This window comes from Oncorhynchus masou, chromosome 31 (assembly GCF_036934945.1).
Source record: "Oncorhynchus masou masou isolate Uvic2021 chromosome 31, UVic_Omas_1.1, whole genome shotgun sequence".
Lineage (NCBI taxonomy): Eukaryota > Metazoa > Chordata > Actinopteri > Salmoniformes > Salmonidae > Oncorhynchus > Oncorhynchus masou.
In genome coordinates this window covers 25213066-25238817 of record NC_088242.1, presented here as the reverse complement: position 1 = coordinate 25238817, position 25752 = coordinate 25213066, and the positions used below count along the sequence as shown (strand labels likewise).

The 25752-nt window shown below is 44.2% G+C and overlaps 1 protein-coding gene and 1 long non-coding RNA gene across 2 annotated transcripts; both read right to left on the bottom strand.

Moving 5' to 3' along the window:
• Positions 1 to 62: 62 nt before the first annotated feature.
• Positions 63 to 1575, bottom strand: LOC135525132 (uncharacterized). Its single transcript, XR_010453078.1, has 3 exons — positions 1438 to 1575; positions 580 to 762; positions 63 to 363 (listed from the first exon to the last, which is right to left on the bottom strand). It is a non-coding gene; the product is annotated as an uncharacterized LOC135525132 (long non-coding RNA).
• Positions 1576 to 7997: 6422 nt separating this feature from the next.
• Positions 7998 to 16377, bottom strand: pms2 (PMS1 homolog 2, mismatch repair system component). The gene is made up of 11 exons (XM_064950451.1): positions 15950 to 16377; positions 15670 to 15809; positions 14251 to 14337; positions 14037 to 14139; positions 13714 to 13897; positions 11231 to 12762; positions 10808 to 10975; positions 10619 to 10719; positions 10274 to 10443; positions 8212 to 8424; positions 7998 to 8180 (listed from the first exon to the last, which is right to left on the bottom strand). The coding sequence occupies exons 1-10, from the start codon at positions 16063 to 16065 to the stop codon at positions 8281 to 8283; spliced, it is 2745 nt and encodes a 914-aa protein (XP_064806523.1). The 5' UTR covers positions 16066 to 16377; the 3' UTR covers positions 7998 to 8180; positions 8212 to 8280.
• Positions 16378 to 25752: the final 9375 nt, after the last annotated feature.

Sequence of the window (25752 nt, the reverse complement as noted above, 5' to 3'; positions counted from 1 at the left end):
AACTATAGCATCTATACCAAACAATGACTGAATCATGAAACAGTATTTTATTATCAGAAGAATTGTGTGAAATGCATGTTAACGTAGAGGACTTATGATTTGATAGACCATGATCTGAAAATGTCTGTTTTTAATCTGGCACAAGCAAACAGGTCTTACAGTCCTATCTCTCCCAAAACCCAGGGTGATCTGGGTAGTCTATTTCCTCTTAGCCGCTGCAGGCAGGCGACTGTTTGGTGATGACCACAGAGGTGGTGGAGGCCACCGTTATCTCAGACACTGGAGACGGGTTAAGGTCACTCTCTGGCCCTTTGCCTTGCTCCTCCCTCCATCTCTCCTCTGCCTCCCACAGATTCCTCAACCCTGAAAAGGACAGTTTTATAATTTATTTATTTGTTGTGGAGTTACCATGAAGAGCTTGTGTTGGACCAGAGTTTGACATCAGCATTCATTGTGCACACCAAGGCCAGATTTCCTAGACTAAAAAGCACTTCAAAAGGGTTCTCTGGGTTTTAATCTTGGAACATTTTGACTAGGATTCAAACTGGATGAAGGGGCCTCTTCATAATGTCTCAGTACCTGGCGTCTTCCTTAGCCAGAGCGATGCAGTGCTAGTGCAGTCTGCGTCAGCCTCTCGTCCTGCACCTCCCTTCTCAGCTCCAGGCTGTACTCTGGTGAGTCCCCTCTGGATCCAGCTCAGTGTCCGCAGGACAGGAAGTCATCCCTGCTCCTTCAGCTCCTCCTGCTCCACTCTTAAACAGGCTCGGGTTAGGACACAGCAGGAGTGAGATTGGGATGAGCACACCATAGAAAAATGTTATAATTAGAAGATACACCTGTATGAAATGGTATTTCTGAGGCCGAATTCCAAATCACCCTCGCCCCTACATTTGGCATTCACCATTTGCTCAAGTGTCCCAAAGCTGAGGGAGTGAAAATTGAGGGTGTAGGAGCAAATTAGAACCTACAATAGCACCTTCGACCATGTCAGCAAGGCTGCAGGCTCCAGAGTGACGTGGTATCCCAACAAGCATAGTGATAGGTTTGAAGTTTGCGCAATTTCATACAGAAGAATGGAGGTATGCCTAATTTATATGCCTCGTGCATTTAATAAAAAAAAAAATAAAAAAAAAATACACACAACAAATGGAATGCCGCCCAAATTAAATGTTTAACTGTTAGATGTTTATCTTGTAAAATGACAGGGTGAATTTGATGTTATTTCATGTTATTATTTGAATGTGGAACAAATTGCATAACTCGAGTCATGAGTCCTGAAGTTGATGTGTTTATTGACCCCCACCACTGAAAGTTTCATCAACACATGACAAGAGGGCCCTCGGAGCGAGTTGCTATGGGTGAAGGGGTGGTTGGGGATGAACCGTGATTTTCAGAGGTCATCAAATTAGTTGTGTAATATACTTGTGTGTAATCTACCTGTGCTGGGGGGATGATCATGGGGAGGGTGATTTGACACTAGCTTCCACTGCTGATAGAGTTGGGGCTAACATTTAACATTTAAGTCATTTGGCAGACGCTCTTATCCAGAGCGACTTACAAATTGGTGAATTCACCTTATGACATCCAGTGGAACAGCCACTTTACAATAGTGCATCTAAATCATTTAAGGGGGGGTGAGAAGGATTACTTTATCCTATCCTAGGTATTCCTTAAAGAGGTGGGGTTTCAGGTGTCTCCGGAAGGTGGTGATTGACTCCGCTGTCCTGGCGTCGTGAGGGAGTGTGTTCCACCATTGGGGGCCAGAGCAGCGAACAGTTTTGACTGGGCTGAGCGGGAACTGTACTTCCTCAGTGGTAGGGAGGCGAGCAGGCCAGAGGTGGATGAACGCAGTGCCCTTGTTTGGGTGTAGGGCCTGATCAGAGCCTGGAGGTACTGCGGTGCCGTTCCCCTCACAGCTCCGTAGGCAAGCACCATGGTCTTGTAGCGGATGCGAGCTTCAACTGGAAGCCAGTGGAGAGAGCGGAGGAGCGGGGTGACGTGAGAGAACTTGGGAAGGTTGAACACCAGACGGGCTGCGGCGTTCTGGATGAGTTGTAGGGGTTTAATGGCACAGGCAGGGAGCCCAGCCAACAGCGAGTTGCAGTAATCCAGACGGGAGATGACAAGTGCCTGGATTAGGACCTGCGCCGCTTCCTGTGTGAGGCAGGGTCGTACTCTGCGGATGTTGGTGATCCCTGAGTCCTCAGCGTCTGATGAGTGGGTTGCTGACCCACCACCTGACTCTGAAACACAGGAATACACTTTCAACAATGCCGCAAAGATGTGACCATCTTAACAATGTAAATTGGGCTATACAGATATGTGGGTACAGTAAAAGAGGAGCCCTCAAGCGATCTGTGATTTAAGGTTGCCTGCTGCATTGAGACTGGGCTCCACCTCTGCGGGTGTAGACAGCTGGAGACTCCTTGGGATTTTCCCATCTGGGTAGAAAAACATTATGGAATGAATAATTTTTGGACATGGGTTTGTCTCAATTGCTAGAATTTTCCATGTGAGATTACCTGTAATTTGACTGAAAGCTGATTATACCAATCAGCTTTCAGTTCAGTTGGACGACTTTACAGTAGGTTCAGCCAGAGGGGAGGGCCGCTGTCTCTTGTCCTCTCCCCAGGGGAAACCCTCCTGGTGTCAGCAAGAGTGCAGCTCTTCAGCTGGTGGTCTGACCATCCCTCTGATCCCTGACCTCTGCACAGCCCAGAAATGCCTCAAAGAACTCCAGGAATGTAATCTAGAATCAGGGCCACCATCATGAACGTTCACTTAACTTATTTGTTTTTAAAGCGTCTTTGAGATTCTTATTGTAATGAAAATCGCTATACAAATTAAATATATTATGTATTATTAGACCCCTAAACAGCTTCTATCCCCTGGCCATAAGACTGTTAAATGGGTAACAACTACTGCTCCCCACCATACCTACACTGCTGCTAAAATTACTATTGATTAACTGTATTACTACCACGATGCTGCTGTTTATTGATTATTGATTGCCATTAGTACCCATGTATCCTGCTACTGGTCACTATTACCCGTTTTGAAGTATATACAGTTGAAGTCGGAAGTTTACATACACCTTAGACAAATACATTTAAACTCAGTTTTTCACAATTCCTGACATTTAATCAGAGTAAAACAATCCTTGTTTTAGGTCAGTTAGGATCACCACTTTATTTTAAGAATGTGAAATGTCAGAATAATAGTAGAGAGAATAATTAATTTCAACTTTTATTTCTTTCATCACATTCCCAGTGGGTCAGACGTTTACATACACTCAATTAGTATTTGGTAGCATTGCCTTTAAATGGTATAACTTGTGTCAAATGTTTTGAGTAGCCTTCCACAAGCTTCCCACAATAAGTTGAGTGAATTTTGTCCCATTCCTCCTGACAGAGCTGGTGTAACTGAGTCAGGTTTCTAGGTCTCCTTGCTCGCACACGCTTTTTCAGTTCTGCCCACAACTATTCTATGGGATCGAGGTCACGGCTTTGTGATGCCCACTCCAATACCTTGACTTTGTTGTCCTTAAGCCATTTTGCCACAACTTTGGAAGTATGCTTGGGGTCATTGTCCATTTGGAAGACGAATTTGGGACCAAGCTTTAACTTCCTGACTGATGTCTTGAGATGTTGCTTCAATATATCCACCAAATTTCCCCCCTCATGATTCTATCTATTTTGTGAAATGCACCAGTCCCTCCTGCAGCAAAGCACCCCCACAACATGATGTTGCCACCCCCGTGCTTCACTGTTGGGATGGTGTTATTTGGCTTGCAAGCCTTCCCCTTTTTCCTCCAAACATAACAATGGTCATTATGGCCAAACAGTTCAATTTTTGTTTCATCAGACCAGAGGACATTTCTCCAAAAAGTGCAATCTTTGTCCCCACGTGCAGTTGCAAACCGTAGTTTTGGAGCAGTGGCTTCTTCCTTGCTGAGCGGCCTTTTAGGTTATGTCGATATAGGACTTGTTTTTACTGTGAATTTAGATACGTTTGTACCTGTTTCCTCCAGCATCTTCACAAGGTCCTTTGCTATTGTTCTGGGATTGATTTGCACTTTTGGCACCAAAGTACATTCATCTCTAGGAGACAGAACGTGTAAATTTTAAGTGAAATAATCTGTAAACAATTGTTGGAAAAATTACTTGTGTCATGCACAAAGTAGATGTCCTAACTGACTTGCCAAAACTATAGTTTGTTCACAAGAAATGTGTGGAGTGGTTGAAAAACGAGTTTTATTGACTCCAACCTAAGTGTATGTAAACTTCTGAGTTCAACTGTATTTTCAGAGGGACTTGGTGTGCTTACCGTCCTCAGAACGGGGGAGTGTGTGTTCTTATCCCATTCAGATCAGGGGTGTTTGAACCTTCCAGGCAGAACGCTGGGAACTCTGCCAGGTGGTCGTCCACAAGCTCCCCTTCAAATATGCACCCATTTTTTACAATATACTTTAACCAGAATGTTCAGAGATCTTATTATTTCCACTCCACATTAACATCTACTCAATTAGAATGATTGCTATATGGAAGTAGGAAGTGTTTAATTCCCCCTTCACCTGTCCATGGTTTTTGTTGTCCTTCCACTTTCTTGTGAAGAGCCCGCGGCTGTAGTAGAAGCTGCCCTGGCCATGCCTCAGCCCCTGGACAGTGTCCCCAGTGTACTCATTCCTCAGGGGGTACTGAGAGCCAGGCACTCTCCTCAGGAATCATGTGTGGATCCCCTTTCCATGCTTAGAGAGAGGATTTACCAGTCATTTATCAGTTTTACGTGAAGTTACACTAACCATGTCTTTCTCAAAGCAAGATAATGGGTTTATTCATCTATCATGTCATGGCAGATGGGGATGATATGGTATTACCTCCCTGGACCCCATATCCCTCTGTGCTGCTGACCCAGCTGCAGCCACTTCCTCTTGCCCTCTCCATGTCTCACATTGCTCCTCCACTGGCCCTCATACAAGTTCCCAGAGGGGTATCTTTGGCAGCAGAGAGAACACATGCAAGGTGTACGACACTGATATAATTTAAACATAAGAACCCATTTGATGGGAGCTCATTCACATGCGTAACACAGTCTAAACACAAGTTCACCTACCATCGGCCTCCCCATCCCTCTCTGTTATTGTTCACCCAGTCTCCTTCATACCAGGACGTCACTTTCTGGTTATAGTATATTGCACCCTAATAAAACAAACAAATACTGTAAATTAAGCAACAACCCTGCATTAAAAGACAGTGGAAGAGGTGCAGGTTTATTTGACTTGCTCAAGAATTCAACAGGATCATACCTTTCTGTGTCTTTTGCCGTGATGCCATTGGCACCTTTGTATGTTCCCACACCATGTCGGATTCCACTGCACACCTCTCCCTCATAACACCTACTGTCCAGCCAGGTGTATTTCCCATGACCCATGGGCACATTTAATGCAAACTCCCCTGTCAAATGATGAGAATCAATGGTTCACAGATCACATCTGTAGTATAAGATTAACTATGTATCTCCTAAAGGTGGTGGACCAAAATACATCATATTTCACTCCATCTTCCCAGGTGTACACACCATGTCCATGTATAAATCCTTCTGAAAACATACCCTTTGGTAGAAAAACAAAGCTTATTGATTTGATGTCATGTTTGCTTTTTCATTTTTTTGGCATGTAATGTAATGCATCTTTCTGACTTAGAATCTGTGGACAACTACAAATACCTAGGTGTCTGGTTAGACTGTAAACTCTCCTTCCAGACTCACATTAAGCATCTCCAATCCAAAGTTAAATCCATACTTCACTCATGCTGCCAAACATACCTTCGTAAAACTGACTATCCAGCCAATTCTTGACTTCGGCGATGTAATTTACAAAATAGCCTCCAACACTACTCAGCAAATTGGATTCAGTCTATCACAGAGCCATCTGTTTTGTCACCAAAGCCCCATATACTACCCACCACTGCGACCTGTATGCTCTCGTTGGCTGGCCTTCGCTTCATATTCGTCGCCAAACGAACTGGCTCCAGGTCATCGATAAGTCTTTGCAAGGTAAAGCCCCACCTTATCTCAGCTCACTGGTCACCATAGCAGCACCCACCCGTAGAGCGCGCTCCAGCAGGTATATTTCACTGGTCACCCCCCAAAGCCAATTCCTCCTTTGGCTGCCTTTCCTTCCAGTTATCTGCTGCCAATAACTGGAACAAATTGCAAAAATCACCGGAGACTCATATATCCGTCACTAACTTCAAGCACCAGCTGTCAGAGTAGCTCACAGATCACAACCTGTACGTAGCCCATCTGTAAATACCAACTACCTCATCCCCATACTGTTTTTGTTGCTCCTTTGTACCCCAGTATCTCTACTTGCACATTCATCTTCTGCACATCTATCACTGCAGTGTTTAAATTGCTAAATTGAAATGATTTCGCCACTGTGGCCTATTTATTGCCTTACCTCCCTAATCTTACCTCATTTGCACACGCTGTACATACTTTTTTTCTACCGTATTATTGACTATGTTTGTTTATTCCATGTGTAACTCTGTGTTGTTGTGTCGCACTGCTTTGCTTTATCTTGGCCAGGTCACATTTGTAAATGAGAACTTGTTCTCAACTAGACTACCTGGTTCAATAAAGGTGAAATAAACAAAAATATTTAAACAAAAAAATCTTATATCCTGAACAAAAATATAAATGCAACATGCAACAATTTCAGTTTTTACTGCATTACACTTCAAAGAAGGAAATCAGTCAATTTAAATAAATTCGGTCCTAATCTATGGATTTCACATGACTGTGCAGTAGCGCAACCATGGGTGGGCCTCAGAGGGCATAGGCCCACCCACTTGGGAGCCAGGTTTAATCCAATTTTTGATATATACCACAGCTTTCAGGTGGATGGATTATCTTGGCAAAGGAGTAATGCTCACAAACAGGGATGTAAACAATTTTGTACACAATCTGAGAGAAATACTCTTTTTGTGCATGTGGAACATTTCTGGGAATTTTTATTTCAGCCCATAAAAAATGGGACCAACACTTTACATGTTGCGTTTATATTTTTGTTCAGGATACAATGTGATATAGACACAATATGGAAATGGCATAATGACATACCTTAAAGACATGTTCTCCCTGAAAATCTGCCACACCTTCACCATGGAACTGCTTTTGATACTTATCATACCTGAGTGAGCAGATTGTTTTCATTGATCATGTAGTTAGCAGGCTGAGCAATGTATGCTTAATTTATTATGGGAAAAACAAAACAATATGGAGGCATTGTTTCATGTTCAGAGGCGAATGATGAGCAATGGTTTACCTTTGGACAATAATATTAGGAAGACCAGGGCCCATCACTTCTCTCAAATTGTTTGTCAGTGAATGGTGGTTGTCATTACATGTGTCCTATCCCACTCTTCATCTACAACACAGATGTCAAACTCATTCCACGGAGGGCAGAGTGATTGCAAGTTTCCTCCCCTCCCTTGTACTAAAAATCTCTCCACACCTGGTTGTCAAGAGCTTAATTGGAAACAAAAACTTGCAGACACTAATGCCACGTTCACATGTAAGTCGGAACTAGGAAACTCTGAAATTTCCGACTTGCTAAATGGTTGTAGATATACACGTGTCGCATTCAAAAAATCAGCAAGTCGATTAGCATTTGAACACGGCATAGGCCCTCCATGGAATGAGTTTGACACCCCTGATCGACCACGTGTGGTTCCAAGACAACACCAGCTTGGGAGCCAAATGACAAAAGTTGACTTAATGACCGTTTGTGAGTCGTTATCTCAGGTTTTTTTCTGTTTAAACCCCCTTTTGCCATTTCACTTTGTCATCCAGCCGATGCAGTTCAGTAAACATACCATGCTAAGGAGCTCAGTATGGAATCCTCAGTATGTCAAGAAAGTATTTACAGTAGAAACACATTGTTCTATTCAAGTTGGGTTTATGTACTGAAATTATGTCAGAGCATTTGTGTTTGGATTATTTTATTGAATGCGTACTTAAAATAATACATTTTGTAGAAGTATAAAACAAATTTGGAGGCTGAACATGCAGCGTCAACTTGATGAAACGTTAAGATTGGAAAAAAATGGAGATAAAAAACCTAACAGTGCTTGGTTTTACATAATGAGTTAGTCAATGTTTTGGGGGTGAAAAGCAACCTGGTGTCTATTCAGATAAGAGCAGGCAAACACTGTTTAGAGAGGTATTCAGTGTATCTGTTTGAGCTGGTCCAGCTGAGTTGAGAAACCAATGTGAACTTCAGTCTTCTGAGATGATGTTCAAGTTTGCAAGGTGTCTCATAGTGGGTCTGCCATGTGGACAGTTCCAAGGCTGCTCTATCTCCCCCATATGAACCACAAGCTTCTTCATCTCACTGGTGCTCAGAGCAGTACCGATCATCACCTTACGTGGGAGACAGAGTACATAGCATCATTGGACCAGGGCACAAATTAAAATTGTATCGTTGGAAAATTAGCGCAAAAGTATGTTTAAAATACCAAACAAACATATACACTTTCAATCACTGCATAACATACATTATAACTGGAGTATTTGTACTAATAATTCTTATTTAGTGGTTAAATCATAGAGCTCATTAAATCACAAGTCAATCACATTAATACATCACAAAAACATATAGAGTTGAAGTCGGAAGTTTACATACACTTCGGTTGAAGTCATTAAAACTCATTTTTCAACCACTCCACCAATTTCTTGTTAACAAACTATAGTTTTGGCAAGTCGGGTAGGACATCTACTTTGTGCACGACACAACTAATTTTTCCAACAATTGTTTACAGACAGATTATTTCACTATAATTCACTGTATCACAATTCCAGTGTCAGAAGTTTACACTAAGTTGACTGTGCCTTTAAACTGCTTGGAAAATCCCATAAAATTATGTCATGGCTTTAAAAGCTTCTGATAGGCTATTTGACATCATTTGAGTCAATTGGAGGTGTACCTGTAGATGTATTTCGAGCCTACCTTCACACTCACTGCCTCTTTGCTTGACATCATGGGAAAATCAAAAGAAAATCAGCCAAGACCTCAGAAAAACAATTGTAGACCTCCACAAGTCTGGTTCCTCCTTGGGAGCAATTTCCAAATGCCTGAAGGTACCACGTTCATCTGTACAAACAATAGTATGCAAGTATAAACACCATGTGACCATGCAGCCATCATACCGCTCAGGAAGGAGACGCGTTCTGTCTCCTACAGATGAACGTACTTTGGTGCAAAAAGCGCAAATCAATCCCAGAACAACAGCAAAGGACCTTGTGCAGATGCTGGAGGAAACAGGTACAAAAGTATCAATATCCACATAACCTGAAAGGCTGCTCAGCAAGGAAGAAGCCACTGCTCCAAAACCGCCATTAAAAAGCCAGACTACGGTTTGCAACTGCACATGGGGACAAAGATTGCACTTTTTGGAGAAATGTCCTCTGGTCTGATGAAACAAAATAGAACTGTTTGGCCATAATGACCATTGATGTTTGGAGGAAAAAGGGGAGGTTTGCAAGCTGAAGAATACCATCCCAACCGGGAAGCACAGGGGTGGCAGCATCATGTTGTGGGGGTGCTTTGCTGCAGGAGGGACTGGTGCACGTCACAAAATAGATGGGAGGGAGGAAAATTTGGTGGATATATTGAAGCAACATCTCAAGACATCAGTCAGGAAGTTAAAGCTTGGTCGCAAATGGGTCTTCCAAATGGACAATGACCCCAAGCATACTTCCAAAGGTGTGGCAAAATGGCTTAAGGACAACAAAGTCAAGGTATTGGAGTGGCCATCACAAAGCCCTGACCTCAATCCCATAGAAAATTTGTGGGCAGAACTGAAAAATCGTGTGCGAGCAAGGAGGCGTACAAACCTGACTCAGTTACACCAGCTCTGTAAGGAGGAATGAGACAAAATTCACCCAACTTATTGTGGGATGCTTGTGGAAGGCTACCCGAAACATTTGACCCAAGTTAAACAATTTAAAGGCAATACTACCAAATACTAATTGAGTGCATGTAAACTTCTGACCCACTGGGAATGTGATGAAAGAAATTAAAGCTGAAAGAAATCATTCTCTCTACTATTATTCTGACATTTCACATTCTTAAAATAAAGTGGTGATCCTTACTGACTTAAGACAGATAATTTTTACTAGGATTAAATGTCATGAATTGTGAAAAACAGTGTTAAATGTATTTGGCTAAGGTGTATGTAAATTTCCGACTTCAACTGTAACAAACACTTACCGACTTCCTGCAGGCCCTGGAGGCGAACATCTGCCTGACACGAGATGGCCGACACATGACCCCTGGGCTGTCACTCAACATAAAGATAAGCTCCTCGATGTCCCCCGGACCAAATGTCCAGTTCTTACTGGTTGGCAGGGACACCAGCTTCACCCGCTCCATCACCTGGGCTGGAACACAGAGCACAAAGGAATTCAGAATCAGAAAACATACAGGCGCCATACCCATGCATGCTAGTTTGAAATCTACCTTTTGGAGAGTGTTATTGTAATTTCTTCTGGCAAGGTATATTTTACCCCAATAAATATAGTAGTGAGTGAGCGTGTTGTTTTAAATTTTTCTTACCCTCCTCATCTATGAGGAAATCAAAGCCATTCTTTCTGAAGATCTCAAGGTTCTCCATGAGAACGTTCTCGCTGACTGCTGTGAGGTGGAGATTCTGTGGACTGAGAACACCATAAAAACAAATACGTTTAACACAAAAGGAGTTAAGTTACCTATATAAAGTGGTGGTGAATGTCAGTGATTCCTTACACAATGAGTCTCTGTCCTTGCAGTGCAGTGTGTTGTTGAAGCATCTCAAAGTTGTACTTCTCGTCGGTGGCGTGCTGGTCTATCATGAAGATGTCAGAGTTGAGCTTAGTTATGATGAAGCCCAGGTTAAACTGGCCGATTATCTCCATGTCCTTAAAACTGTCTTTGCTATGGGGATTACAGATGGGGACATTTCAACGGATTTAAGTATTATAACTCGATAATAATCATATTGTTATGTTATGTCGACCCTGACGAAGGCAACGTGCACCTAAAAACTGGTTCACAAATGCAATAGATAAAATAAGATTCAATTGTGCCACTTTCTTTTATGGAGATAAAAGGTCAAATATAGTGGTCAGGAAAAAAATATTGTCCTTACAATTAACTAACAATAACCAAAAATATCAGTTATATTCCCACCATATCTCTTTCTTCAGCTCATCCTCAGCACTCTGATTCTCTCCAGGGCTGATTTTGGCTCTGAAGCGTCTGTAGCGCAGCCTGTCTTCAGCCTTCCCTCTACGCTGTTCCTGAAGCCTTCTCACCCTCCCAAACAGCTCCTGTACAGAGAACTGCAGTGGCACTGTCCTCTTCTGTACACAGACTGGTGCGTCCACATTAGACACAGAGGATCCTTCAGAACCGACTGAATGTGTGGTCTTGTACTCTAAGGAGAACTGACCATCCTCTAGTTTGGCCTTCTTGGCGTTGGGACTGAAGCTCATTTCCTCAGACATCTCTGAAATACGTTGTTCAATCGGCCGGTCGAAGTGCTTAGCAACTGTGCGTTCCTCGTTGAAAGCTTCATTGAGTGCCTCGCTTTTTATAATGGGTTCGTCATCTACTATGTTGTCTGGTGAGTTGAACTCTGACCCTGTAGTAGCAGAGAGACTCTCTGGGGTGGCTGTGGGGGAGCTGTGCTCCGACAGGACGCTCTCTCTGCCAGAGTCGCTGTCCGGCGTCATTCCATACCTGAACCCCTCCAGCACAGACCTCCCCACAGGGGAACATTTCACTGCACCTCGACTGATTTTCAAAGGAGATTGTAAACTTGGCCCGTGTGTGTTCTGACTCTTGTCAGAGCCTCTGAAGAAAGACTGCAGTTTCTTCTGGGTTGTACCAGTGTTAGCAGATTTAGCAGTGCTCGACTTGGACCCACTGCCTGGGCTGTTGTGCATAGAGAAAGCAGCCTTCAATCCAGCCAAGTTGAGAGAAGACTGGGGGCTTGGTATAACAGATTCTGAATCATCTCCAGCTTCAGGAGCCATCTCAGATGATGGAACCTGGCATTCTTCTATATCAGATGGAGGCTCTGCTGGTCTGTAGGAATCTTGTAAAGTGTGTTTACTGGTGGTGGAGAAGGACATGTGGTTGAGGCTGATCTTGTTGACTCCAGTCTCGTACATGGCGATGAGAGAGCTCTTCATGACGGCTAGCAGGAGTTTCTCCTCCTGGAGGAAGATCTGACGCTTGTCTGGAGTGACGTTCACATCCACACACTCTGAGGCAACAGTGATGTTCAATGCAACAAACGGATACTGATGTCTGTTAAAGGTGTGATACACTTCATTCACAACCTTGGAGACCTTAGAAGGATCACACGGGCGGTTGTTGATGTAAAAGAACTGTCTGTCTGTGGCACTTCTCCCGACACCATGATCCCCTCGCGACACAAAACCGGAGATTGCGAAGAGGTCTTTGGGTAGGTCTGCATTACTCAGTCCATAATCCTCCTTGATGTTGTCTGTTGGTGAGAGCTGCTGGAATAGAAGCAGACTCTGCAACTGTTTGGGGCCAAATATGGCTCCAATGTTGTCCCTCATGCTCTGCCTGCCGCTGGTGCAGAGGACCGGGGTGCGTTTGCCCTGTCCCGTCTGGTTGGTGCAGGTGATACGAACCCCTGTTAAGACGATGCAGTAGGACTGGAGCATGTGAATCATCTTGGTGTATTCCTGCACACATACAAAGTGGGAGCACAATACTTTATGCATTCCCTAAACCAGTTCTGAAGAAAATACAAACAGTAGAATAAAACCAGTCAAAGTAGTGTGTTGACATTCCTTTTAAAGGAGTGCTGTTATTTTAGTCAATTGTGTTGTGTTGTTGGACAGTACATTACTCAACCACCACAGCATGAACCACCACTCAGTGTAGATCCAAACGAATATGACTGACTAGTGACTAATAACCAGTATTTATGCTGCAGTAGTTTATGTTTTAGGGGGCTAGGGTCAGTCTGTTATATCTGGAGTATTTCTCCTGTCTTATCCGGTGTGTCCTGTGTGAATTTAAGTATGCTCTCTCTTATTCTCTCTCTCGCTTTCTCTCTCTCGGAGGACCTGAACCCTAGGACCACGCCTCAGGACTACCTGGCATGATGACTCCTTGCTGTCCCCAGTCCACCTGGCCGTGCTGCTGCTCCAGTTTCAACTGTTCTGCCTGCGGCTATGGATCCCTAACCTGTTCACCGGATGTGCTACCTGTCCCAGACCTGTTTTCAACTCTCTAGAGACAGCAGGAGCGGTAGAGATACTCTGAATGATCAGCTATGAAAAGCCAACTGACATTTACTCCTGAGGTGCTGACCTATTGCACCCTCGACAACCACTGTGATTATTATTATTTCACCCTGCTGGTCATCTATGAACATTTGAACATCTTGGCCATGTTCTGTTATAATCTCCACCCGGCACAGCCAGAAGAGGACTGGCCACCCCTCATAGCCTGGTTCCTCTCTAGGTTTCTTTCTAGGTTCTGGCTTTTCTAGGGAGTTTTCGCTAGTCACCATGCTTCTACAGTTGCATTGCTTGCTGTTTGGGGTTTTAGGCTGGGTTTTTGTACAGCACTTTGAGATATCAGCTGATGTAAGAAGGGCTTTATAAATAAATTTGATAATAACTGACCTTTTTGATGTTGCGTTGGAACTCCTTGTGTCGGACGGGCAGGGTGTAGAAGAGCTGCGACAGGCTGACCGTGGTGCCCTGCTTCCTGGGGTGGGGCGACCGTTGGGTCAGGTGACCGTTGTGGTCAAACACCAGTTTGGTGCCCACCTGTGCAGCTTCATGACAGGTCACAACACTGAGGTCACTGGGTAGAGAAGAGAGGAGGTCAGCTGATAATACTGCAGAGGAGAGTAGGGAACTTGCATCTGACTCTTAGAGTAAGTACAACTACGTTATACTCTCCATCCATCCAGGAGATATAGAGAGATAGAACACAGCTTTACCTGAGGGCACAAAGAGAGCTGAGGGCTTCCCCTCGGAAGCCAAATGTTTCCACGTGAATAAGGTCAGAGAAATCCTTCAGCTTCGATGTGTGGTGCTTTAAGGCTGTGGGCAGGAGGATAAAATCAAGGGCCTGAGTACAGTGTCCTATAAAAACAGTATACTACAGTATGCAATATACAAACATACAATTGGCAGATAAATGGTGTTACTCACTTAGTCCTTCAAAATTAGCCTCTTCCACTCCTTTGCCGTTGTCAGACACTTCCACAAGCTCTGTTCCGCTGTCCTTCAATTTAATGTCTACAGATATGAGGTGGAAACAACTCTCCATATTTTGGATTTGTGCAACAACAACAACGCATTTCCAAAACAGAAATCATACTACATCCACAGTCAATTTACAGTACAGTATTTGCAATAGAGGTCGACCGATTAATCGGAAATTAGGGCCGATTTTAAGTTTTCATAACAATCGGAAATCGGTATTTTTGGGAGTCGATTTGCCGATTTTTAAATGTATTTTTATACCTTTATTTAACTAGGCAAGTCAATGACGGCCTAGGAACGGTGGGTTAACTTAACTGCCTTGTTAAGGGGCTGAACGACAGATTTTCACCTTGTCAGCTCGGAGGATCCAATCGTGCAACCTTACAGTTAAACTCGTCCAACGCAATAACGACCAGCCTCTCTTGGTGCACTCCACAAGGAGACTGTTACGCGATTGCAGTAAGCCAAGGTAAGTTGCTAGCTAGCATTAAACTTATCTTATAAAAAACAATCAATAATAATCACTAGTTAACTACACATGATTGATGATATTACTAGATATTATCTAGCGTGTCCTGCATTGCATATAATCTGACTGAGCATACAAGCATACAAGTATCTAAGTATCTGACTGAGCGGTGGTAGGCAGAAGCAGGCGCGTAAACATTCATTCAAACAGCACTTTTGTGTGTTTTGCCAGCAGCTCTTTGATGTGCGTCAAGCATTGCGCTGTTTATGACTTCAAGCCTATCAACTCCCGAGATGAGGCTGGTGTTACCGAAGTGAAATGGCTAGCTAGTTAGCGCGCGCTAATTGTCGTTGTGTTGCTGGTTCGAGCCCAGGGAGGAGCGAGGAGAGGGACGGAAGCTATACTGTTACACTGGCAATACTAAAGTGCCTATAAGAACATCCAATAGTCAAAGGTTAATGAAATACAAATGGTAGTGGGAAATAGTTCTATAATTCCTATAATAACTACAACCTAAAACTTCTTACCTGGGAATATTGAAGACTCATGTTAAAAGGACCACCAGCTTTCATATGTTCTCATGTTCTGAGCAAGGAACTTCAGCTTTCTTACATAGCACATATTGCACTTTTACTTTCTTCTCTAACACTTTGTTTTTGCATAATTTAAACCAAATTGAACATGTTTCATTGTTTACTTGAGGCTAAATTGATTTTATTGATGTATTATATTAAGTTAAAATAAGTGTTCATTCAGTATTGTTGTGATTGTCATTATTACAAATAAATAAATAAAAATCGGCCGATTAATCGGTATCTGCTTTTTTGGTCATCAAATAATCGGTATCTGCGTTGAAAAATCATAATCGGTCGACCTCTAATTTGCAAAGCACTTACCAACATTGGTGGCCCCTGCATCAATACTGTTTTCAACCAGTTCCTTGACAGCTGTAGCCAGGGTCAACACAACTTGTCCAGAGCAGATCTGATGCACAGAGTGCCTGTCAATGGCCTTGATGATTCCAGCTGGTTCAGAGCTGTTATGAAATATAATCATCATGACACAAATGGCTTTGGTACATGTATGCAGGTGTTTTCATTCTACACAATTATGGTTCCTTGCAGTTGAGTGTAACATCAATGAACAAGGAAACATGTAGATGGGTACTCCTCTCACCTTGCATCCGTCATCTCGACTGTTTGAAGAAAACACCCTAAGCTGGTGCACTGTCTGTCTGTATAAGGTCTATATTCTGTTTGTTGATTCTGTTTTCTCTGGTAGCACCATTTCATCAAATCAAATTCCGGCTACAACTAGATGGCTAGCGTCTGACAAACCAGCTAGCTAGCTGTCATACATGTTGTCAGCAAGTAAGAAAACTAACGTTCAGTTCACAGAATTCAGTTACCGCAACAACACAAATCAGTAAACCGTGATTTAGAAGGAAGTGGCTGCAATGAAAACAAAGGTAGACCTCTTCCTCCTCATGTTGACATCCATCTTTCCGCGCGCTTGTTTTGGATGAATCACCATAGATTCTGCACAGAGAACACGAGCAGAGCTCTTGCTCTTCCTCCTCTTCTTCTTCTTCGTCGGGGTTAGTTAAGCGGATCGCATCCAACATAATGTGCATCCATTGCCACCTACTGTACTGGAGTGTGGGGCCAGTCACGGCCTACCTACCGTACATTAAATTCTCTCCATTAGTCCTGTAAGACGAGTGAAATAGACACCACTCCCCCCACTACACCACCCTCTCTAGACCGCTGCGCCACTCGGGAGGCCCCGCAAATAGATTTTAACAAACTATTAGTCCCCCCAAAAATGAAGCCCTCCGTTGAATTTCAAAATCCCGCTGTGGTGCTCGAGCCAAAAAGTTTGCCTGCGCTAGTGCCTACATTATATTCAACCCTCTTAGACAGTTTGTGTGCCTGTGTTACGACGTTCTTTTACTGTTAGTTGTTGGTGAGCAATGCGCATGAACAGTTACCTCGGTTTCGCAGGGTCCAAGCAGGGTCAAGGCTAGAAAATGATTTAAATGTTGTCAAATCAACGCCAATAGTTGTTTGACAAAAGCAGTAACCCGTCTTGCCAAGACCATCCAGCGGGCCAATCCCTTGCTGTCTGTCTGCCAGTCAATAGAACCATTAAATTATGTTTTGCATAGGGTAAACCAAAGCCATAGAATTTAGACTAAATATATGACTCTAGGGTGAACAATTGAACAAGTCAGTACCTGTAGTTTTCTTTTGAGGCCATCTCTAAAATTTGTATTTTTTCTAATTAATAATATTAAAAAAAAAAAAAACATGTATGTCACCAATAAAGATTTGTAACATTTCATCATCATCCTTGCCAGGATCAGGGACGAAATGAGATGCTGCAGGGAATGTCTGACTTGTAGCGCAAAATAATAAAACGAACAAGACCGCGGTAATGGATTACATGAATGGATAGGGTTATGGTTTAAAAGTGATACAATCTCATCAATATATAATGATACAAATGAAGTCAGACTTGATCCACAATTTCTCCTCACAGTGGACGTGAATTGATTAAACTGAACGTAATGTTCAGCTCATGCTGTTTTAAGACACCCCCCTCGCTTTCCTGTGTGTGTTGTTCGAAATGGATGACACTTGACGGTATAGGACTCTTCTGGCGAGCTTTTGTAAATATTATTTGATAATAACGTATACCTGAAGTCGTTACCGTTCATGCGAAATGGAAAATATTAAAGCCTAAGTATTCTTACAGTTGGACATGGATTTATGCCACAGTTAAATGGCCGACGTCAATATGTTGAGCTCTCTGAACGGGCTCAGAGAGGAAAGTTCGAGTAGCAGCAGCATGATCAACCCCTTGATTCGCCGAAATCTAACCACAACGACCAGACATGAGGGGAGTGTGTTTAATTTGACCAACAGTGAAGATGAGACACCTGAAATTAATTCTACAAATATGGCTGTGCTAACTAGCCTCAATCTAACTTGCTAGCCAGAATTGAGAGAAGGTATGTAATGGTACTGTGGGCGGAGTCATCCTGCTGTCAGCCAGCCTAACCACTGAATGTCCCTGCAATAGGGTCCAGTTGCGACGTCATCCCTCAGGGTCTCTATACTTCCATCTACTGAAATGTCATCTTTCAATACATTGCATCTTTCAGAAAAAGTGGGATATCGAAAGAGTGGGCGTTTCGAAAGGAACCACATAAGGAGAAGTGGGGATTTCGAAAGGAGTCTTAACACTCGAAGCGCTGGAATTCCATAAATACTAGAACCGCCACGACTTGATATTTCTATTATTATTTCAAATATTTAATCAAATACACTGTAAAATGAATGTTTTTTTTATAATGAGGTAGCTAACGTTAGCTAGCATTTGCGAAAAACGTAAAGTTACATACATGGCAACGGGTAGGTAAAGTTCAAAGACAAAGCTCACAGTGAGTGAATAGACATTTTTCTTGGCTACTACTGAAATTCCTTATTGTCATCTCTGCAGACCATGACTAAAGTCCGATAACACAAAGGACATCTTGAGTGGCACTTTTTGAAAACCCCACTTCTCCCGATATGGTTCCTTTCGAAACCCCCACTTTTCCTGAGAGATGCACTGCATCGAGAGATTACATATCAGTAGGCGGTAGCATAGAGACCCCGAGGGATGACTGCTCTGAGAGACGATATCGGAGCTGGACCCCTTTCCCTACCTGGTCCGGTTTCCCAAAAGCTAATGCCGCGTTCAAAACAACAGGGAACTGGGAAATGTCTGACTTCAGTGCGTTCAAAACAACTGGGAACCCAGGAGAAAAAATGAGCTCCGACTGGGAAAAATGTATTTCAAAGGTCATCCAACTCAGTCCTCTTTCTAGAGAACCGACTTTCCGACCTGAAGATCGTCATAATTTTACGTCGTATTATTCAGAGTTCCCAGTTCTTTTGAACGCGGCATGAATTCGTCGTTAACACCTTCGTAAGAACATCGTTACATCTCCGAGTTGTTTCCCAAAACCAATGCATTTGAAAACGCCTGTAGTCTTACGCCTGCCTCAGACCACTTGTAGAACACCTAAGGGCATCGTTAGATGATTTTTTTGCACACTTGCGTCATTTTATACACAGAAGAGATCCGCTAAACATGGTTTATCCGTCTTTCTGTGTCCACTGAAAGCGTCAGAACAAAGAGTGCGTTCGTAAATTGCTTCCAGTGTGTCAGAATGCGCTCTTGACAACATTTGTCTCCAAAATATTGGCCGCTTCGTGGGCGTTGGTGTGAAACTAATCAAGTTCGTAAAAAAATAAATTACGAACAAAATAGCACAATTGGTTACGGGCATGTAAAACGTCATCCATCCTCTTCGGCGCCATCATCTTGATATGTTAGTGCCACTGAATTCATTTAAAATATTGATGGGAGACTGTTATGGAGTAGTGTAAATGCTTTTTATTGGCTGGATCATGTTGTTGTATGTTTTAATTCTGTAATGTATTGATTGTTGCTGCCGCCTTGGTCAGGTCTCCCTTGAAAAAAGAGACTCTGGGTCTCAATGGGCTTTTCCTGGTTCAATAAAAAAACTAACTTGCCTACATAAAGGTAAAATATATATATATTTATACAGTTGAAGTCAGAAGTTTGCATATACTTAGGTTGGAGTCATTAAAACCCGTTTTTCAAACACTCCACAAATTTCTTGTTAACAAACTATAGTTTTGGCAAGTCGGATAGGACATCTACTCCGTGCATGGCACAGGAATTTTTCCCTCAATTGTTTACAGACTGATTATCTGACTTATAATTCACTGTATCACAATTCCAGTGGGTCAGAAGTTGTTGACTGTGCCTTGACTGTGCTTGAAAATTCCAGAAAATTATGTCATGGCTTCTGATAGGCTAATTGACATAATTTGAGTCAATTGGAGATGTACCTGTGGATGTATTTCAAGGCCAACCTTCAAACTCAGTGCCTCTTTGCTTGACATCATGGGGAAATCAAAAGAAATCAGCCAAGACCTCAGAAAAAAAATTGTAGACCTCAACAAGTCTGGTTCATCCTTGGGAACAATTTCCAAACACCTGACAAGACTACATTCATCTGTACAAACAATAGTGCACAAGTATAAACATCATGGGACCACGCAGCTGTCATACTGCTCAGGAAGGGGAGATCTCCTCGAGATGAATGAGCTTTTGTGCGAAAAGTGCAAATCAATCCCAGAACAACAGCAAAGGACCTTGTGAAGATGCTGGAGGAAATAGGTACAAAAGTATCTACATCCACAGTAAAACAAGTCCGATATCGGCATAACCCGAAAGACCGCTCAGCAAGGAAGAAGCCACTGCTCCAAAACCGCCATAATAAAGCCAGACTACGTTTTGCAACTGCACATGGGGACAAATATCATACTTTTTGGAGGATTGTCCTCTGGTCTGATGAAAGAAAACTAGAACTGTTTGGCCATAATGACCATTGTTATGTTAGGAGGAAAAAGGGGTATGCTTGCAAGCCGAAGAACACCATCCTAACCGTGAAGCACGGGGGTGGCAGCATCATGTTCTAGGAGTGCTTTGCTGCAGGAGGGACTGGTGCACTTCACAAAATAGATGGCATCATGAGGAAGGAAAATCATGTGGATATATTGAAGCAACATCTCAAGATATCAGTCAGGAAGTTATAGCTTGGTCGCAAATGGGTCTTCCAAATGGACAATGACTCCAAGCATACTTCCAAAGTTGTGGAAAAATGGCTTAAGGACAACAAAGTCAAGGTATTGGAGTGGCCATCACAAATCCCTGACCTCAATCGATTTGGAAGTGGAGGGTCCGTCATGGTCTGGGGCGGTGTGTCACAGCATCATCGGACTGAGCTTGTTGTCGTTGCCTGCAATCTCAACGCTGTGTGTTACAGGGAAGACATCCTCCTCCCTCATGTGGTACCCTTCCTGCAGGCTCATCCTGACATGACCCCCCAGCATGACAATGCCACCAGCCATACTGCTCGTTCTGTGCGTGATTTCCTGCAAGACAGGAATGTCAGTGTTCTGCCATGGCCAGCGAAGAGCCCGGATCTCAATTCCATTGAGAACGTCTGGGACCTGTTAGATTGGAGGGTGAGGGCTAGGGCCATTCCCCCCAGAAATGTCCGGGAACTTGCAGGTGCCTTGGTGGAAGAGTGGGGTACATCTCACAGCAAGAACTGGCAAATCTGGTGCAGTCCATGAGGAAGAGATGCACTGCAGTACTTAATGCAGCTGGTGGCCACACCAGATACTGACTGTTACTTTTGATTTTGACCCCCCCTTTTTTTCAGGGACACATTATTACATTTCTGTTAGTCACGTGTCTATGGAACTTTTTCAGTTTACGTCTCAGTTGTTGAATCTTGTTATGTTCATACAAATATTTACACATGTTAAGTTTGCTGAAAATAAACGTGGTTGACAGTGAGAGGATGTTTCTTTTTTTGCTGAGTTTGAAATATACAGTGGGGCAAAAAAGTATTTAGTCAGCCAGCAATTGTGCAAGTTCTCCCACTTAAAAAGATGAGACAGACCTGTAATTTTCATCATAGGTACACTTCAACTATGACAGACAAAATGAGAGAAAAAAGCCAGAAAATCACATTGTAGGATTTTTAATGAATTTATTTGCAAATTATGGAGGAAAATATGTATTTGGTCAATAACAAAAGTTTATCTCAATACTTTGTTACAGTGCCTTGCGAAAGTATTCGGCCCCCTTGAACTTTGCGACCTTTTGCCAAATTTCAGGCTTCAAACATAAAGATATAAAACTGTATTTTTTTGTGAAGAATCAACAAGTGGGACACAATCATGAAGTGGAACGACATTTATTGGAAATTTCAAACTTTTTTAACAAATCAAAAACTGAAAAATTGGGTGTGCAAAATTATTCAGCCCCTTTACTTTCAGTGCAGCAAACTCTCTCCAGAAGTTCAGTGAGGATCTCTGAATGATCCAATGTTGACCTAAATGACTAATGATGACAAATACAATCCACCTGTGTGTAATCAAGTCTCCGTATAAATGCACCTGCACTGTGATAGTCTCAGAGGTCCGTTAAAAGATCTGGCCTTTATGGAAGAGTGGCAAGAAGAAAGCAATTTCTTAAAAATATCCATAAAAAGTGTTGTTTAAAGTTTGCCACAAGCCACCTGGGAGACACACCAAACATGTGGAAGAAGGTGCTCTGGTCAGATGAAACCAAAATGTAACTTTTTGGCAACAATGCAAAACGTTATGTTTGGCGTAAAAGCAACACAGCTCATCACCCTGAACACACCATCCCCACTGTCAAACATGGTGGTGGCAGCATCATGGTTTGGGCCTGCTTTTCTTCAGCAGGGACAGGGAAGATGGTTAAAATTGATGGGAAGATGGATGGAGCCAAATACAGGACCATTCTGGAAGAAAACCTGATGGAGTCTGCAAAAGACCTGAGACTGGGACGGAGATTTGTCTTCCAACAAGACAATGATCCAAAACATAAAGCAAAATCTACAATGGAATGGTTCAAAAATAAACATATCCAGGTGTTAGAATGGCCAAGTACTGCTCTCTCTTCGTCCGCCCACGTGTTCTCGCACACCCCGAGAGCTTCTGGTCAGCGGGGTGGTGGCACCGGGATCCTCATCTCTCCCAAGTGGTCATTCTCTCTTTCTCCCCTTACCCATCTGTCTATCGCCTCCTTTGAATTCCATGCTGTCACAGTTACCAGCCCTTTCAAGCTAAACATCCTTATCATTTATCGCCCTCCAGGTTCCCTCGGAGAGTTCATCAATGAGCTTGATGCCTTGATAAGCTCCTTTCCTGAGGACGGCTCACCTCTCACAGTCCTGGGCGACTTTAACCTCCCCACGTCTACCTTTGACTCATTCCTCTCTGCCTCCTTCTTTCCACTCCTCCTCTTTTGACCTCACCCTCTCACCTTCCCCCCCTACTCACAAGGCAGGCAATACGCTCGACCTCATCTTTACTAGATGCTGTTCTTCCACTAACCTCATTGCAACTCCCCTCCAAGTCTCCGACCACTACCTTGTATCCTTTTCCCTCTCGCTCTCATCCAACACTTCCCACACTGCCCCTACTCGGATGGTATCGTGCCGTCCCAACCTTCGCTCTCTCTCCCCCGCTACTCTCTCCTCTTCCATCCTATCATCTCTTCCCTCTGCTCATACCTTCTCCAACCTATCTCCTGATTCTGCCTCCTCAACCCTCCTCTCTTCCCTTTCTGCATCCTTTGACTCTCTATGTCCCCTATCCTCCAGGCCGGCTCGGTCCTCCCCTCCCGCTCCGTGGCTCAACGACTCATTGCGAGCTCACAGAACAGAGCTCCGGGCAGCCGAGCGGAAATGGAGGAAAACTCGCCTCCCTGCGGACCTGGCATCCTTTCACTCCCTCCTCTCTACATTTTCCTCCTCTGTCTCTGCTGCTAAAGCCACTTTCTACCACTCTAAATTCCAAGCATCTGCCTCTAACCCTAGGAAGCTCTTTGCCACCTTCTCCTCCCTCCTGAATCCTCCTCCCCCTCCCCCCCTCCTCCCTCTCTGCAGATGACTTCGTCAACCATTTTGAAAAGAAGGTCGACGACATCCGATCCTCGTTTGCTAAGTCAAACGACACCGCTGGTTCTGCTCACACTGCCCTACCCTGTGCTCTGACCTCTTTCTCCCCTCTCTCTCCAGATGAAATCTCGCTTCTTGTGACGGCCGGCCGCCCAACAACCTGCCCGCTTGACCCTATCCCCTCCTCTCTTCTCCAGACCATTTCCGGAGACCTTCTCCCTTACCTCACCTCGCTCATCAACTCATCCCTGACCGCTGGCTACGTCCCTTCCGTCTTCAAGAGAGCGAGAGTTGCACCCCTTCTGAAAAAACCTACACTCGATCCCTCCGATGTCAACAACTACAGACCAGTATCCCGTCTTTCTTTTCTCTCCAAAACTCTTGAACGTGCCGTCCTTGGCCAGCTCTCCCGCTATCTCTCTCAGAATGACCTTCTTGAGCCAAATCAGTCAGGTTTCAAGACTAGTCATTCAACTGAGACTGCTCTTCTCTGTATCACGGAGGCGCTCCGCACTGCTAAAGCTAACTCTCTCTCCTCTGCTCTCATCCTTCTAGACCTATCGGCTGCCTTCGATACTGTGAACCATCAGATCCTCCTCTCCACCCTCTCCGAGTTGGGCATCTCCGGTGCGGCCCACGCTTGGATTGCGTCCTACCTGACAGGTCGCTCCTACCAGGTGGCGTGGCGAGAATCTGTCTCCTCGCCACGCGCTCTCACCACTGGTGTCCCCCAGGGCTCTGTTCTAGGCCCTCTCCTATTCTCGCTATACACCAAGTCACTTGGCTCTGTCATAACCTCACATGGTCTCTCCTATCATTGCTATGCAGACGACACACAATTAATCTTCTCCTTTCCCCCTTCTGATGACCAGGTGGCGAATCGCATCGCTGCATGTCTGGCAGACATATCAGTGTGGATGACGGATCACCACCTCAAGCTGAACCTCGGCAAGACGGAGCTGCTCTTCCTCCCGGGGAAGGACTGCCCGTTCCATGATCTTGCCATCACGGTTGACAACTCCATTGTGTCCTCCTCCCAGAGCGCTAAGAACCTTGGCGTGATCCTGGACAACACCCTGTCGTTCTCAACCAACATCATGGCGGTGGCCCGTTCCTGTAGGTTCATGCTCTACAACATCCGCAGAGTACGACCCTGCCTCACACAGGAAGCGGCGCAGGTCCTAATCCAGGCACTTGTCATCTCCCGTCTGGATTACTGCAACTCGCTGTTGGCTGGGCTCCCTGCCTGTGCCATTAAACCCCTACAACTCATCCAGAACGCCGCAGCCCGTCTGGTGTTCAACCTTCCCAAGTTCTCTCACGTCACCCCGCTCCTCCGCTCTCTCCACTGGCTTCCAGTTGAAGCTCGCATCCGCTACAAGACCATGGTGCTTGCCTACGGAGCTGTGAGGGGAACGGCACCGCAGTACCTCCAGGCTCTGATCAGGCCCTACACCCAAACAAGGGCACTGCGTTCATCCACCTCTGGCCTGCTCGCCTCCCTACCACTGAGGAAGTACAGTTCCCGCTCAGCCCAGTCAAAACTGTTCGCTGCTCTGGCCCCCCAATGGTGGAACAAACTCCCTCACGACGCCAGGACAGCGGAGTCAATCACCACCTTCCGGAGACACCTGAAACCCCACCTCTTCAAGGAATACCTAGGATAGGATAAAGCAATCCTTCTCACCCCCCCCCCTTAAATGATTTAGATGCACTATTGTAAAGTGGCTGTTCCACTGATGTCAGAAGGTGAATTCACCAATTTGTAAGTCGCTCTGGATAAGAGCGTCTGCTAAATGACTTAAATGTAAATGTAAATGTAAATACTGAGTTGCATCCAAAGAACACCATACCTACTGTGAAGCATGGGGGTGGAAACAAATTTTGGGGCTGTTTTTCTGCAAAGGGACCAGGACGACTGATCGGTCTAAAGGAAAGAATGAATGGGGCCATGTATCGTGAGATTTTGAGTGAAAACCTCCTTCCATCAGCAAGGGCATTGAAGATGAAACGTGGCTGGGTCTTTCAGCATAACAATGATCCCAAACACACCGCCCAGGCAACGAAGGAGTGGCTTCGTAAGAAGCATTTTAAGGTCCTGGAGTGGCCTAGCCAGTCTCCAGATCTCAACCCCATAGAAACTCTTTGGAGGGAGTTGAAAGTCCGTGTTGCCCAGCAACAGCCCCAAAACATCACTGCTCTAGAGGAGATCTGCATGGAGGAATGGGCCAAAATACCAGCAACAGTGTGTGAAAACCTTGTGAAGACTTACAGAAAATGTTTGACCTCTGTCATTGCCAACAAAGGGTATATACGGTGCCTTGCGAAAGTATTCGGCCCTCTTGAACTTTGCGACCTTTTGCCACATTTCAGGCTTCAAACATAAAGATATAAA